Source organism: Rana temporaria, chromosome 2 (assembly GCF_905171775.1).
Source record: "Rana temporaria chromosome 2, aRanTem1.1, whole genome shotgun sequence".
In the NCBI taxonomy this organism is placed as follows: Eukaryota; Metazoa; Chordata; class Amphibia; order Anura; family Ranidae; genus Rana; species Rana temporaria.
In genome coordinates, this window is record NC_053490.1 from 188,853,796 (window position 1) to 188,868,433 (window position 14,638).

General features: G+C 43.7%; 1 protein-coding gene and 1 pseudogene across 1 annotated transcript in view; both read right to left on the reverse strand.

Moving 5' to 3' along the window:
- Window positions 1-14,638, reverse strand: part of PCCA (propionyl-CoA carboxylase subunit alpha) — a 935,313-nt gene that overhangs the window by 463,792 nt on the left and 456,883 nt on the right. The window contains exons 15-16 of the mRNA XM_040336164.1: window positions 11,948-12,016; window positions 9,772-9,847 (exon numbers count right to left, since the gene is read on the reverse strand). Of these exons, the coding sequence (XP_040192098.1) occupies window positions 9,772-9,847; window positions 11,948-12,016 (145 nt within the window). The remainder of the gene's footprint in view (window positions 1-9,771; window positions 9,848-11,947; window positions 12,017-14,638) is intronic.
- On the reverse strand, window positions 2,627-2,745 carry LOC120929819 (annotated as a pseudogene).

A 14,638-nucleotide genomic window follows, 5' to 3' on the forward strand; every position in this document is an offset into this window, starting at 1 on the left:
TATTAGGCTCGATTCACATCTATGTATTTTGCTCTTGGGCTTTTCTGCAGTGCTTTTTGCTGTGCTTTCCGTGACTTGGTAACCGATTTAGCCTCAATTTTGCGGGTTTTTTTTTTTACATTCACTGTATATAGCTGGTTTCTAAGGAGCGGGTCAGGATGCTAGCCACTGTGTCCTCAGCAACAGATGAGTTAGCAGCTGTCAGCGGGCTTCCCCACTAATAGCTGAAGGTAAAAAAATGTATTGCAGTAAAAAACAAACAGTGTACCCCACACAAATAAAATGCGTGGGGCCCCCCAAAAATCCATGCCAGACCCTTATCCGAGCATGCAGAACGGCAGGTCAGGAAAGGGAACAAGCTAGGCCCCCGCTTCTGAACCATACCTGACCGCACGCCCTCAACATGAGGGGTGGGTGCTTTGAGGATGGGGGGGACGCTGCGCCCCCCCCCCCACCCAAATGCCTCCATGTTCCCGACAACCCTGGCCGGTGGTTGTCAGGCGGGTGGATTATCTGAATCTGGAAACATAGGGGCCCCATATCCCCCCCCCCATGTGAATGGGCATCAGGTACATTGTACCCCTACCCATTCACCCCAAAAAGCATCTGCAGGGGATCAAATAGGATTTGTTGTACTCACTGTAAAAATCCTCATCTCTGAGTCCATGGACGGACACAGCTCCTTAAATCTTGACAAGTGGGTTATGTTCCCTGTTTACAGGAGAGGACTAGGCAGAAACATGTTAGATAATTAAATACATGTTACATTAACAGAGTTGAACAGCCCCGCCCAGGGGGCGGTCCCTCCAGACATAACCCTCCTCACTGCAGCATGCAGCCTCAGTTCGTAACAAGCAGTACAAACCTAAAAAGAAGGGGTGGGTGCTGTGTCCATCCATGGACTCAGAGAAAAGGATTTTACGGTGAGTACAAAAAATCCTATTTTCTCTTATCGTCCATGGTCGGACACAGCTCCTTAAATCTTGACAAGTGGGACATCCCCAAGCAGTGTCAAAAACGAGAGGTGGGAAATATATCAGTAAAACCAATTTTAACTTCACCCCAAAACAAGCAGAGCTCTTCAACGGAGGAGGTGCAACTTTAAACAGCCGCCGGCAAAAAATAGCGGCCGTAAAAAGCCTTCAGGAGATGCACTCACAGCAACCACATAAATTCTGGAAAATGTGTGAATGGAAAAACCCAGGAAGCACCAATTGCCCTGGTCGAAAGTGCCGTGACTGGAAAGGGGTGCCCGCCCCTTAAGAGCATAGGCCTGTATGACAGCCTGCCTGATTCACCGAGAAATGGAGGTCGACGAGACCGCCAGGCCCTTCTGTGGACCAGACACCGACACAAAAGAAAGTCAGAACGCCAAAACTGAGCCCTAGCAGGCTGGTCTACCCGCAAAGCTTGTACCACGCCAAAAGTATGAAAGGCAACCTTCATAGAATGCGCCGGCCAAGGACAGAAGGATCGAAGAACAATGCCCTTATTCTGGCGAAAGGCCGAAACTACTTTCGGAAGAAGGGAAGGTCGCAGGCGCACCACCACCTAATCCTTACGAAGGGTCCAGCATGGACGGCTTGCAAGACAAGACCGCCAACTCAGAAACCCCTCTAACAGAGGTAAAGGCCACCAACGGGGCCACCTTCTGAGATAGTGTCAAGAGAAATGTCTCTGATGTTTCCAAAAGGAAGGTTCCTGAAGAACCGAGAGCACCAGAGTCAAATTTCATGGGGGTAGAGATGTGAAAAGGAGGGGAAGTATAGGACAAACCCCCTGCACAAAAAAATACCCACCAGGAAACGGGCCGCAAAAAGGCCACTGAAAGAAGACAGCCAAGGCTGAAATCTGCTCCCAAATGGTGCTTTAAGCAACTTTAAGATCCACTTTGAGCTGTAAAAACAGCAGGACCCTGGACACCAAGTACGTCTGTGGACGTCACTCCATCTCTTCGCACCAAGAGATGTAGGCCTGCCAGATGCGACGGTAGATCCTCTGTAAGACGACTACTGTGCCCTCAGCATGGTTGAGATGACCGAGTCGGACAGACCCCGGTCTCTTAAAGTTTGTCTTCCAATAGCCATGTTGAGCAAGTCAGTGACTGTACAACAGGAGGAAGTATGGGACCTTGAGACAGAAGGACCTTCCGCCCTGGCAACCACCAGGGTACCTCCGCTACCAGGTGCCCGATATTTTCATACCAAGGACGCAGAGGCCAATCTGGAGCGATTAGAAACATTGGGATTCCCCAGCCTACACTCTGTGGAGCAGCTGGGGAAAGCCACTACACTAGAGGAAAGGCATAAAGTCGCCAATACAGACGCCACAGGGCCACCAGCGTGACTGACGTGTCTGTACAGGATCACTAGACCTGGCCACAAACTTTGACACCCTTGTGGCCGAGACGAGCGGCTAGAAGATCCATGCCCTGTGAGACTCACCTCCTGCAAAAGAGTTGACACCAAGTACCAAGCCCGTCTGCCGGTATACCTGATGGTAGACCGAAGCCATGGCCGTAGCGTTGTCAGGCTGAATCCAGATCGGACGACCTTGCAACCTCCTTGACCACGAGGAGAGGCATAGCCTGATTGCTCAAAGTACTAGGACAAATAACGGTAGACAGGGTCTACAGCACCTGATATTTCCAGGCGGACTCCCATCCAGGTACTAACCAGGCCCGACCCTGGGTAGTTACCGAGATCAGACGAGAACGGGTGCATACAGGGAGGCGTGGCCATAGGTCCACTCAAGTCCAGCGACTCTGGGCCAACTGGACCCCCCAGGTGCCCCCACAACCCGAGAGGTTGGCGTCCGTTATAATCACCATCCACAAAAAGGAAGAAACTACTTCCCGGACCGAAGAGTCAGGGATCTCAGCCACCAATTCAGAGAGACACTGACTAGGTGGCGCACCTGAATCTGATGATTCAGAGACAAGAGATTTGTACCACTCGGACAGTATTTCCCTCTGGAAAAACATGAGCGTGGAACTGGGCATAATGTACCGCCTCGAAGGAGGCTACCCACAGACCTAGGATCTGCATGCAAACAGAGAGAAGACCGATTGTGTGATGCCAATACCTTCACCGCCGACTGAAGTCTAATTTCTCCAGGGGAAGAAAGACCTTCGCCACCGTGGAGTCCGGAACCCCTAGGTACTCCAAAACTGAGTCGGAACCAGGACCGACTTCAAATGTTTAACGCCCACCTGAATTCTCGGAGGGTCTGAAAAGGTACAGACACAACCACTAATTCTGAGTCAGAAAGTTGTGTAAGTAGCCCACGATGGAAAAGCCTTGCTGTCCCAACAAGGTTAGGATAAGTGCAAGCTCCTTGGTGAAAACCTTTGGTGCTGGCGCCAGATCAAAAGGAAGGGCCACAACTGACAGTGGGCCTCCCCATCGCGAGGCACAGAAACCTGTGACTCGCGCAAAGTGGGACATGCATGTATGCGTCCTTGATGTCCAAGGATGCCAGAAAGTCCCCCGGGTGGAGCTCAGCTACCACCGAACGAATGGATTCCGAGCAGAACAACCATTGTTCACAAAGGCATCTTAGGTCCTTGAGGCCTAAAATTGGACGGACCCTGTCCATCTTTGGGACCGAGAACAGATTTGGATATAATCCATCACACCTTTTATCCTGCAGGAAAGGTAAAATTACCCCGCAGCTTAGCAAGTCCCACACTACCCCAAGGCAGACCGACGAGACAGGAGAGGGAGACACAAGGGAAGAAATATGTTTGGTGGATCGGAAGGAACCCTATTTAGTACTCTGAAGATACCACCTCGCAGACCCACTGGTCGGAGAGCAGGGAGGTTCACCGAGTTGTGAACAGCAAGTCGACCCCCCACCTCAGAGACGGGCAGGGGAAACGACATACATTGGCGGGTTCGGGTGCCGGTGCGATTGGGCTTACGCACCCAGGGACGCTTTAGTCCCCCAGCTGAGCCTTAGTCGGCCCGGGAGGGTTCGCCCCCGGACCCTGACTGAGGAAAATACCACTTTGGTGTGGAAAAGGAAGAACCCGGCCGACGGCGGGGCTCCTTCCCCCTGGAAGCCTGAGGGAGGCGAGTGCTCTTCCCTCCAGTGACATCCTTGATAATGTCATCCAGCGAGGACTCAAAAGGTCTCCCACCCATAAAGTTTAAATCTGCCAGGATGTATGTTAGAGGCCTGGCCAGCAGACCAGCATTCCAACCAGAGAAGGCGGCAACCATCTCTGAAACCGAAGCCCTGGGTACCAAGGGTGCGGCATCCAGCGAAACATCAGACATATACAAGGCTCTGGACCAGCTGGTCAGTTAGCCTAATAACTTCGGGAGAGAGTCGGTGCTCCTCCACTGTCTGGTGCAAAATGCTCACTCTATGAGTGACTGGGACCCCAGCGTAGTGGCCACAATAAGCCGCAAGGCAGACTCCAACATGGTAGACATGGAACGGGTCAGTACTTCGGATCTTCTATCAGTCAGATCCATACAAGCGGAGGTTCCCGCAATAGGGAGGGTGGTCACCTATACAACTGGAGGGTCCACCACCGGAGAAGAAGCCCACTCTCTTAAAAAGGCTCTTCTCAAGGGGCACTGAACCGCCAGGCGGTGAGGGACTACAAAAGTCCTTAGCGGCTTTTCTCATTCCACATCTTAGAAATTAGCAAAGAAGGGCACAGAAGGAAAAAACCTACACAGAGCGGTCTGATTTGTGTGATCACAAAAAAGACAGAGCCCTCAGCGGAAACCCAGCTGCACTATCCAGCTAAAGAGAGTCCCTTGCATCAGTGAGAAGTGCACCCCTAAGTGCTTTATCCTGCAGACCCAGGTACCTGGTCCATGGCTCCATAACAGAGCATTCCCCAGGGGATAACAAGGGGAGGGGGCACTTTTTTTAAACCCCCACCCGACTGCAGTCCACCCCCACCCTGGCACCAAAGTGTCCAGGACCAACAATAAAAAGCATCTGTGGGAATCCAAGGCACTAAACACCTGCTGTCACCACAAACATGTTTTGGAAGGACCAGATACTGACTCCAAAGTTTAGTAATACATACACATAGGCCCGGATTCACGTAGCACTTACGCTGGCGTATCTCGAGATACGCAACGTAAGTGTCAATGTGTGCCGTCTTAGCTATGCGCCGTGCCCATAGAACTAGATACGCCTGAAATTAGGCTTCATCCGACCGACGTAAGTTTCCTATGCCGTCGTATTGTGGGCGCATATTTACGCTGGCCGCAAGGGGCGCTTCCATTGATTTACGAATCGAATATGCAAATGAGGGAGATATGCCGATTCACGAACGTACTTGCGCCCGGCGCATTCATATACGCGGTTTACGCAAGTCGTATGTCCGGCGTAAAGTTAAGCCTCATAAAGCAGGGGTAAGTCATGTTAAGGTATGGACCAAGGAACAGCCGTCGGATTTTATGTCATTTACGTAGTAGTACATGAATAGGGCTAGGCGTAGGTTATGCCACGTTGTAGGCAGTGATTCGACGTATCTTATGGAGTATTTTAGACGCGATTCTGAGCATGCGCACTGTGATGCATCCACGGTATGGCCCATCATTTGCATGGGGTTACGGTTCATTTAAATGGATCACGCCCACCGTCCACCTACTTTAAATTAGGCCGAATAATTTATGTTACGCTGGCGCAACGCAGGGAGCAAGTGCTTTGTGAATACTCTGCTTGCCTCTCTGTCTTACGTTGGCGTAGCGCATATGAGATGCGCTACGCCGGCAGAAAGATGCGCCGATCTACCTGAATCCGGGCCATAGTGTGTATGTATATGATGCAAGTGTATGCCACAAAAAACGGAAGCTCCCAGGCCCTATTCAGGGCATCTCACCCCTTGCTGTGCTGACCAGGGTACCCAGGGGACTCACCTCAGGAGGAGACTGCCCAGCGCTGCCATCCGCCCTCAGCACACGGCGTGTGGGAAGGAAAAAAAAAATGTGATTAAAACGTAAACATAATTAAAAAAACACAAAAACATGGTGCCAACGTCGGCAGAATGGCGGCAAAATGCCGCATTTAAACAGTAAAAGCCTTCTAGGGCTTTAAAAGTGCCAAAAAAGAAAAAAAAACACTCACAGAAAAGCCCCAGTACAAAAAACTCAGGCCAGATACACAGTCCCCTCAGGAAGGACCCCCCCTCCCCCGACAGCAGCAAATGTTAACAATGCAGCAGAGGGAAAGGAGCAGGGAAGGGAGGAGAAGAGGACCCCCGAACCCCAGGAATGCCCAGCCGTACCAACCCACCTAAGCGGGAGGGACTGTACTTACCTGTCTGAGCAAGGACTCGCTGACGCATTCCTGACAGACCTACAACCGCAATGGAGGTACCGGTCGGCCCGGTCCACTGTGAGTGAGACAACACCACAGCCCAGTCATATGTGAACCTCGTAGCAAAGCTCACTGGCCACCCCAGGTGTCATGGGGCATGGCGTGTCAGACCCAGCCTCTTTGCAAAGGTGTGCTCACGCTCGCTGCTCAGACTGAGTAGACTACAAGGATTTATATTATCCAGCCTGTCTCTCAGCTGACAGTTGAAAAAAGATTCTTCAAGAAAACGCTTAAATAAAATAAAAATAAATATCCTCAGGGCGCTGGGCCTAAAGGGAGTCATATGTCCTCCTCCTTTGCTAGGTAGAACAAAACTGGGACTGCATGCTGCAGTGAGGAGGGTTATGTCTGGAGGGACCACCCCCTGGGCGGGGCTGTTCAACTCTTATATCCACAAAGACCAAGTGGGTTTCAATGAGGGGAGACAGGGTCCAGACCAAACAAGGAGAACCATAGACATAGTCACTGTCCTCCAATCTAATTGGCCAGAAGCAACAGGGTATGCTTTTTTCCCTGGATATACAAAAAGTGTTTGATTCGGTTTCCTGGCCTTATATTTTTGCCCTCTTAGAGAGATGGGGGTTTGGTGCCCGCTTTACTGGTATCCTGAGAGCCCTTTGTTCCTCTCCTACAGCATGTATCTGTCTCCAGGGGTACTATCCCCCCCCCCCCCCAGTTTGAATTGCCAGAGGTACAAAACAGGGGTGTCCGCTTTCTCCTTTAATTTTTGCCATGGCTATGGAGACGCTTAGTTTTTAACATGTTTGGGGGGGGGGGGGGGGCTTTTGATCCCCCTATATGTACATTTCAGATTATCCATGCTTTTGTTTCATTGTCTTATTCTTTGGTCCATATTTATTGTTTAGATGACATGTGTGTATTGCTTTTCGTACAATTTATGTTTTTTGTACCTTATTCTGCGATTTGTGTTCAGGTCCATGTCATGTCTTTTCATTTTATTTTTGGTCACTCTGTATATTGATGTTTATTTCTTGAAAATAAAAACCTTTTGAAAGTAAAAAATATGGGTGCACATGGAAACAACAAACATTCCCATAGGTGATTTTAAAACTGCCCTCACAGCTCTTATGCTACGTACACACGATCGGAAGTTCTGACAAGAAAACAGTGGATTTTTTCTGATGAATGTTGGCTCAAACTTGTGTTGCATACACACAGTCACACAAATCTTGTCAGAAATTCCGACCGTCAAGAATGTGGTGACGTACGACGAGCCGAGATCAATGAAGTTCAATAGGCAGTTTGGCTCTTCTGCTTGATCCTGAGCATGCATGTTTTATTGGGGGGCCAGATTTCAATACAGACGAGCAGAATTTCGGATTAGGAACTTTTTCCGTCTGAAAAATAGAGAACCTGCACTCAATCTTTTGTTGACGGAGATTCTGACAGCAAAAAGGTCCAATGGAGCCATACACGGTCGAAATTTTTCGACCAAAAGCTCACATCAGACTTTTCTTGTCGGCATATCCAATTGTGTGCACGCGGCAATAGAGTGCCCTTCTCCTAAAAGTTTGTCTGTGACTGCATCCCTCCAAGTATAGTCAGAGTTTACCCTCCCTTCCTCCCCCACTGTTCAAATGCAAAAAATGTCTGTTCATATAGATGTTTTGCACCACTTTAGCTCACATATAAATCTGTCTTCTTGGCAAGCTAAAGGCATTATAAATCTTGCTGACCTAAATGATACCGATTCTAGATAAGCTCTAGATACCAACTGCCCCCAATCCTTCCTATTAAAACATCCACTATCTCCACAAATAGATTTACCAATCTCCCTTTATCAATTTTTCCCAAGATCCCTCCTATCCCACTAGAGGTGTCTCATTATTTTATGCTTGCTATATTAACAACTGCTTTTCAAAATCTACTACGATCTTCAAATGGGAAGAAATCCTGGAGAAATTGGCTCCTCGTTCCACACTGTATGTAAATCTATGATCCTTACTTGTACACCTATTCCTGACAATTATCAAACTGTGGTAATCAAATCAATCACCATCTATTACAGATACTACCACCACTCTTAACCACCAATGTGAGATGGAGACACTATTAATAATTACAAATTTGACATATATGACATTTTGTAAAATATGATCTGTATGGCCATCTAACTCTAGATTTTTTTTTTTTCATTTCTTACCCTTATTTCAGTAGTGTGCCTGCAGTCTCACTGTGACTGGTTCTTATTTGCCTGCTCCTAAGTTTATGTATCTACCTACCCAATCCCCCCCCTCTTCTAACCTATCCTGCCTATCTAATCCCCTTATGATCTCCCCACCCCCACAGGAGAGATTATTCACCCTATGTTCTGGCCCTTGGCTTACCTGTTCATTATTACCTGGCTGCTGATCAAGAATAAATAAATTAAACTGCATTTTCAGATTACAGACAGATGTCCTAATAAACTACTGTTGATTTATGACTGCAATCTATTTACATTATATGGCCACATTCTGACCTCTACTCTTTTCATGTGTTTTAGTGTACCGAATAATGCAGAACCGACCCAAAATGCAGAGATATGAAAAAAATCCATAAATGCATCTAGTATGTTTCACGCCTGGGATGAGGTTTTGGCATTGGAATAACTATTTTATATCTTCTACCACAAACTAAGCAGAAAGTTTTTTTAAAGGCAAAGTTTATTTTATTGATGACTCGTACACACTGGTCTCATCAAGTGCAAGATATGCTTTCAAATCTTATATTGTCATCTGTGTGAGGATTGTACGTTATGCTTCTGCACAGATTTCTGCAAAACCCCCACTCATGAAAAGTAACAGGGTAGAATGTCTTCCTTTTCTAAACTGTCTAGCTGTATGTGGTATTTAGATATCCTTCAGTAACCTTTTATCATCTTTGAAACTTTGATGAATTAGAACACTTTAATATACTGTGAAACAGCTGATGTACGACATGTTTAAAAAATCGCTCGTAATCATTTAAGTGGTCATTAGCCTAGAGATTTACTTTTTTCTATCGACAACCATGATCAATTAAAAGTAACACTGATATCATTTTATATATTACTATACACTACATTTTACTTATGGCTGTTGGTGTCAATGAACAAAAACAGTTATACAGTACAGTGGTACCTTGGATTACGGGCATAATTTGTTCTACAAGAATGCTTGTCAACCAAAACACTTGTATATACTGCAAACCACAGAGGCTGTAATCCTGCAAATTTTCTGAGACAACTCTTGCAAAACAAGTCACGATTAAAAAAAAAATAAGAGCTTGTTACTCGCAATCTGAGGTATTACTGTATAAACAAAAAAGGGCACACCTTTAGGGACAAAGTTATTTAATTGTGTGAAGAAAGTTTTGTCGATTTTTTTTTTTTTGCAATGATGAAACAAAACCTCTCCCACTTGGCATGCGCAATGTATTTACCTCTAATTACATAATGGTCTAGAGCATGTTCCATTCTCTGTAAAGCTTCAGCCCGAGTGCTTCCATGGGTAACCAACTAAAGCAAAAAAATAAAATACATGAATTGAATGTGTACCCAAGAGCAATACATATATCATTATACATAACACATTACTATATGTAGTAAACAGGTGGTAATGATCCGACATGTTAGAATAATGCAGCTAAAAATATTTAGATGACAACACATTGCACATATGATTATGCTCATTTGTACAGAAAATTAGGCTTTATCCTTCCAAACATTTTGCAAGACCTACGATATTTAAAGCTTAACCACTTCCCGACCTCCTCATGTACATTTACGTCGGCAGAATGGCACGGACAGGCACATCAACGTACCTGTACATGCCTGCCTAGACGTGGGTGGGGGGTCCAAACGGGACCCCCCCCCGGTACATGCGGAGGTCGGGTCCGCTCGGGGAGCGATCCGGGACGACGGCGCGGCTATTTGTTTATAGCCGCTCCGTCGCGATCGCTCCCCGGAGCTGAAGAACGGGGAGAGCTGTGTGTAAACACGGCTTCCCCGTGCTTCACTGTGGCGGCGCATTGATCGAGTGATCCCTTTTATAGGGAAGACTCGATCGATGGTGTCAGTCCTACAGCCACACCCCCCTAAACTAGTAAACACATACACAGTGATCCCTAAACGTTACAGCGCCCCCTGTGTTTAACTCCCAAACTGCAACTGTCATTTTCACAATAAAGAATGCAATTTAAATGCATTTTTTGCTGTGAAAATGACAATGGTCCCAAAAATGTGTCAAAATTGTCCGAAGTGTCCGCCATAATGTCGCAGTCACGAAAAAAAATCGCTGATCGCCGCCATTACTAGTAAAAAAAAAAAAAATGCAAAAAAACTATCCCCTATTTTGTAAACGCTATAAATTTTGCGCAAACCAACCGATAAACGATTATTGCGATTTTTTTTACCAAAATAGGTAGAAGAATACGTATCGGCCTAAACTGAGGAAACATTGTTTTTTTATATATGTTTTTGGGGGATATTTATTACAGCAAAAAGTAAAAAATATTGATTTTTTTTTTTAAATTGTCGCTCTATTTTTGTTTATAGCGCAAAAAATAAAAACCGCAGAGGTGATCAAATACCACCAAAAGAAAGCTCTATTTGTGGGGAAAAAAGGACGCCAATTTTGTTTGGGAGCCACGTCGCACGACCGCGCAATTGTCTGTTAAAGCGACGCAGTCCCGAACTGTAAAAACCCCTTGGGTCTTTAGCCAGCATATTGGTCCGGGGCTTAAGTGGTTAAAGCGGTATTAAACTGAAAACCAAAAATTGTATACATTGCAACTTAGCACACCCTTAGATATGATGACTGAATGTGTTTTCATTTTCTTTTTCTTTTTTTTCTTTTTTTTTTGGGGGGGGGGCTTTTTTTCCCTCTGTTTTAACCTAGTGATCTGGCCATTTTTAACACACCTCCTGTTTTAGAGTGTCCTTGGTCTAAGTGAATGAGCACAGGGGTACCTATGGAAAGCAGCATTGTCAGTCCGGAGAGGGGAGTGTTAGTTATCTAAATCTGACATCTAACAAACTGAAGCTAAACTCCAGCTCACACTTTACATGTTGTTATTTTTTTTTCCTTCTGGGATACAAGTGTGTTATAAATAAATGCTGACTATTGTTAGCACCCCCGTCAGTGGTAAATGGTTTGACTCATCCATGTAAATGTTACATCTGCAAAAGAGTTTGTTCCTATGAATGTATCACAGGGTGAAAAAAAGCCTATTAAATAAAATGAATGCAGCGCAAAACATCAAAGCTACAAAATAATACATGTAAGCTTTTGGGTTTAATATGGCTTTAAAAAATGTTGCCTCAAGGTAAATGCAGTTGTGATACTTTTCTATATTCTGAATGGATTATTACTCTTTTTTAATTAATTCTAAAGATAAAGCATTTGTTTTATGCAAGGGAATGGAATTAAAAATCGAGAGCTCTGTTCACCTTCTGCCTTTTTTTTTTTGCATCAAAAAGCATACATAAACAGCCTTCTATATCTCATCCTACTTTGTAGTCATTTTTCTTCTCTTCAAGGTGACTGACCAATATTAGGAATGGAATGTAATGTGCTAGCTGTTCAATTTTGACTTGTGTAGCTGGATTAAAACTCACTTTTGAAATCATAGGATCATAGTAAATGCTGATGTCGCTTCCTTCTTGAATACCACTGTCAACTCGCACCTTAGGCAAAATAAAGAAACAAAAATTGTTACTGAATATTGAAATGTAGCAACCAAACATTAAATAAGTGCATTTCACACAGGACTCACACTGTGACAAGAGGACACTGGGATGGTGTGACGTTCTTTACGAGATAAAGTAAGCAGTAGTATTTCAAAAATAAAAAAGCTTATATATTGGTAGGCAAAGTTTTATACTAACTTTCCCTCAACATTCTCCACAAAAGTCTGGGAAATAGTATAACTATTGATGCCACATTTTGGAATTAAATCATGGCAAAACAGAACATTCTAAAATAAAAATAAAAAAGCACCAGCTTCTTTAATGCAAATTATACAATGTCCTGTGATATTATCTCTCACCCAATTTGGTTATTTTTTAAATATAACAAAGATTGACAAATTGAGCACATACAAGGATTGTGGTACAATATTCAAAAAGCAATAACGTTAAACATATTGATCTATGAACAAGATGAGTATATAACAATGTAAAAATGTAACGAGTAGTGCAACAAATAAACCAAAAATGTATTCGATCGAAGAAAAAAATAAGCTAGTGACCATTGGTTGATTTTGCAAGAGCAGGAATTAGGAGATCTAATAGGTACAGGTGAAACTCGAAAAATTTGAATATCGTGCAAAAGTTAATTTATTTCACTAATGCAACTTAAAAGGTGAAACCAATATGAGATAGACTCATTACATGCAAAGCAAGATGGTTCAAGCCGCGATTTGTCATAATTGTGATGATTATGGCTTACAGCTCATGAAAACCCCAAATCCACAATCTTAGAAAATTTGAATATTACATGCAATGAATAAAACAAGGATTGTACATAGAACAATATTGGACCTCTGAAAAGTAAAGGCATGCATATGTACTCAGTACTTGGTTTGAGCCCGTTTTGCAGCAATTCCTGTCTCAGTGTGGCATGGCATGGAAACTATCAGCCTGTGGCACTGCTGAGGTGTTATTGAAGACCAGGATGCTTCAATAGCAGCCTTTGCTCTTCTGCATTGTTCGTGTCTCTGGAGTTAGGTGGGTAATAACCTATTCAGGATCTACCACTTAAAGCTTGTAGGCTGCTTTGTCAGCCGCAAGTTTCTGGTGAGTGTGAAAAGGAGCCCCAGGATAGTGTAGTATCGTTTTATACTTTATTTAAATAAACGAAAAAAGGGTACTCACATGTAGACAAAAACAGTATGGCATATAATGTTGACAAAAGTCTGATGCCTGGAAACAATGTGACGTTCGTAGCGTGTTCTACTGGTTTTGGTCTTAAAGGGTTAACATAGGTATCCCAATGGTACAGGAATTTCACGTTTTGCCAATTTTCTTTACCTAGCAGTGTTTACATAGGCACACTAGCACTTTAATTTGCACAGCACTGTGATATGTATTTTATGTATTTTTTTTTTCATAGCTGCATTTATGATATATACTGTGGAATCATTCTAGTAGTTTACATAGGCACTTGGCACTTTGGATCGTTTAGCACTTTGTGTATATTTTGCACACTGCACCTTACACTAGGAGCCTCTTTTATGGAGCATTTTTCTACGTAGGACCAGCACCAACTCTATTTTCTTTTTCTTCTCAACACTTTCTTGCTCCACTTAGGTGGAAGCAATTGGTAGAGGCAGCTGTCCACTGATCACCTTCAACCATACCTAGTCCAATACCAAATACTTTTGCTGTCACTGGTGTTTTTAAATATACTTGCGCAGATTTATTTTAACACATATAATCACGGGAATATACCTTGTCATATAATGTAAATATTATTTGAACATTTAACCATCATGTATCTCTGATTGTAGAAGTATATAAATTATTTGTTTTATCATGAATTATACCCGATTTAAATTTTGCACTATATCTTTAGCTAATAAATATATATTTTTAAATATTCATTTGTGTTACTTGTCCTCAAAATAGCACGGATAAAATAATTTAGGATTCCTTGTATTGTAGGAAAATTGTATATCTCCCAAAGCACTGATTTACATATTTCCATAAATACAATATTATTTTATATGTCAGTATAAACATTCTGACTGCATATGTAGGTGCTACGCCAAGATAAGTCAATGGTTCTGACAGTACATTGTAATGTATGCAATATTGTACTTATTGAGGTCTATTTCTGTTAGTTTGTAGTTTCACCTGGCTTGTTCTAATAAAACTGAGATCAAAGAAATATGGTATCTGAAGTTTATGGGACAAGAAGGTTTAGCTATCTGCCCTAGGGACAGAACAGATTTCACTTAAAAGGGGCAGCTGGGCTATTTTTTTGCTTTTCACCAATTCATGAGTTCACAAATTGGAAATATATATTTTGTTTTGTTTATTGAATAGCACATTGTTTGTCTGTATAACCAATGTTCTCTTTAAGGTGTCCATTACTAAACTGCCGCAAAATGAGACAGCACCCATTAAAAATGTGGCACATTTTTGCTTACTATCACTAGCTATAGAGAAAAAAAAATAAGGATTTAGGACATCTCATACAGTGAGGAAAATTACTTGATGCCCTGCAGATTTTGTTAATGTGCCCACTTACAAATGGGCTGCAATTTTTATCACATGTGTATTTTAAATGTTAAGAGACAGAGTATC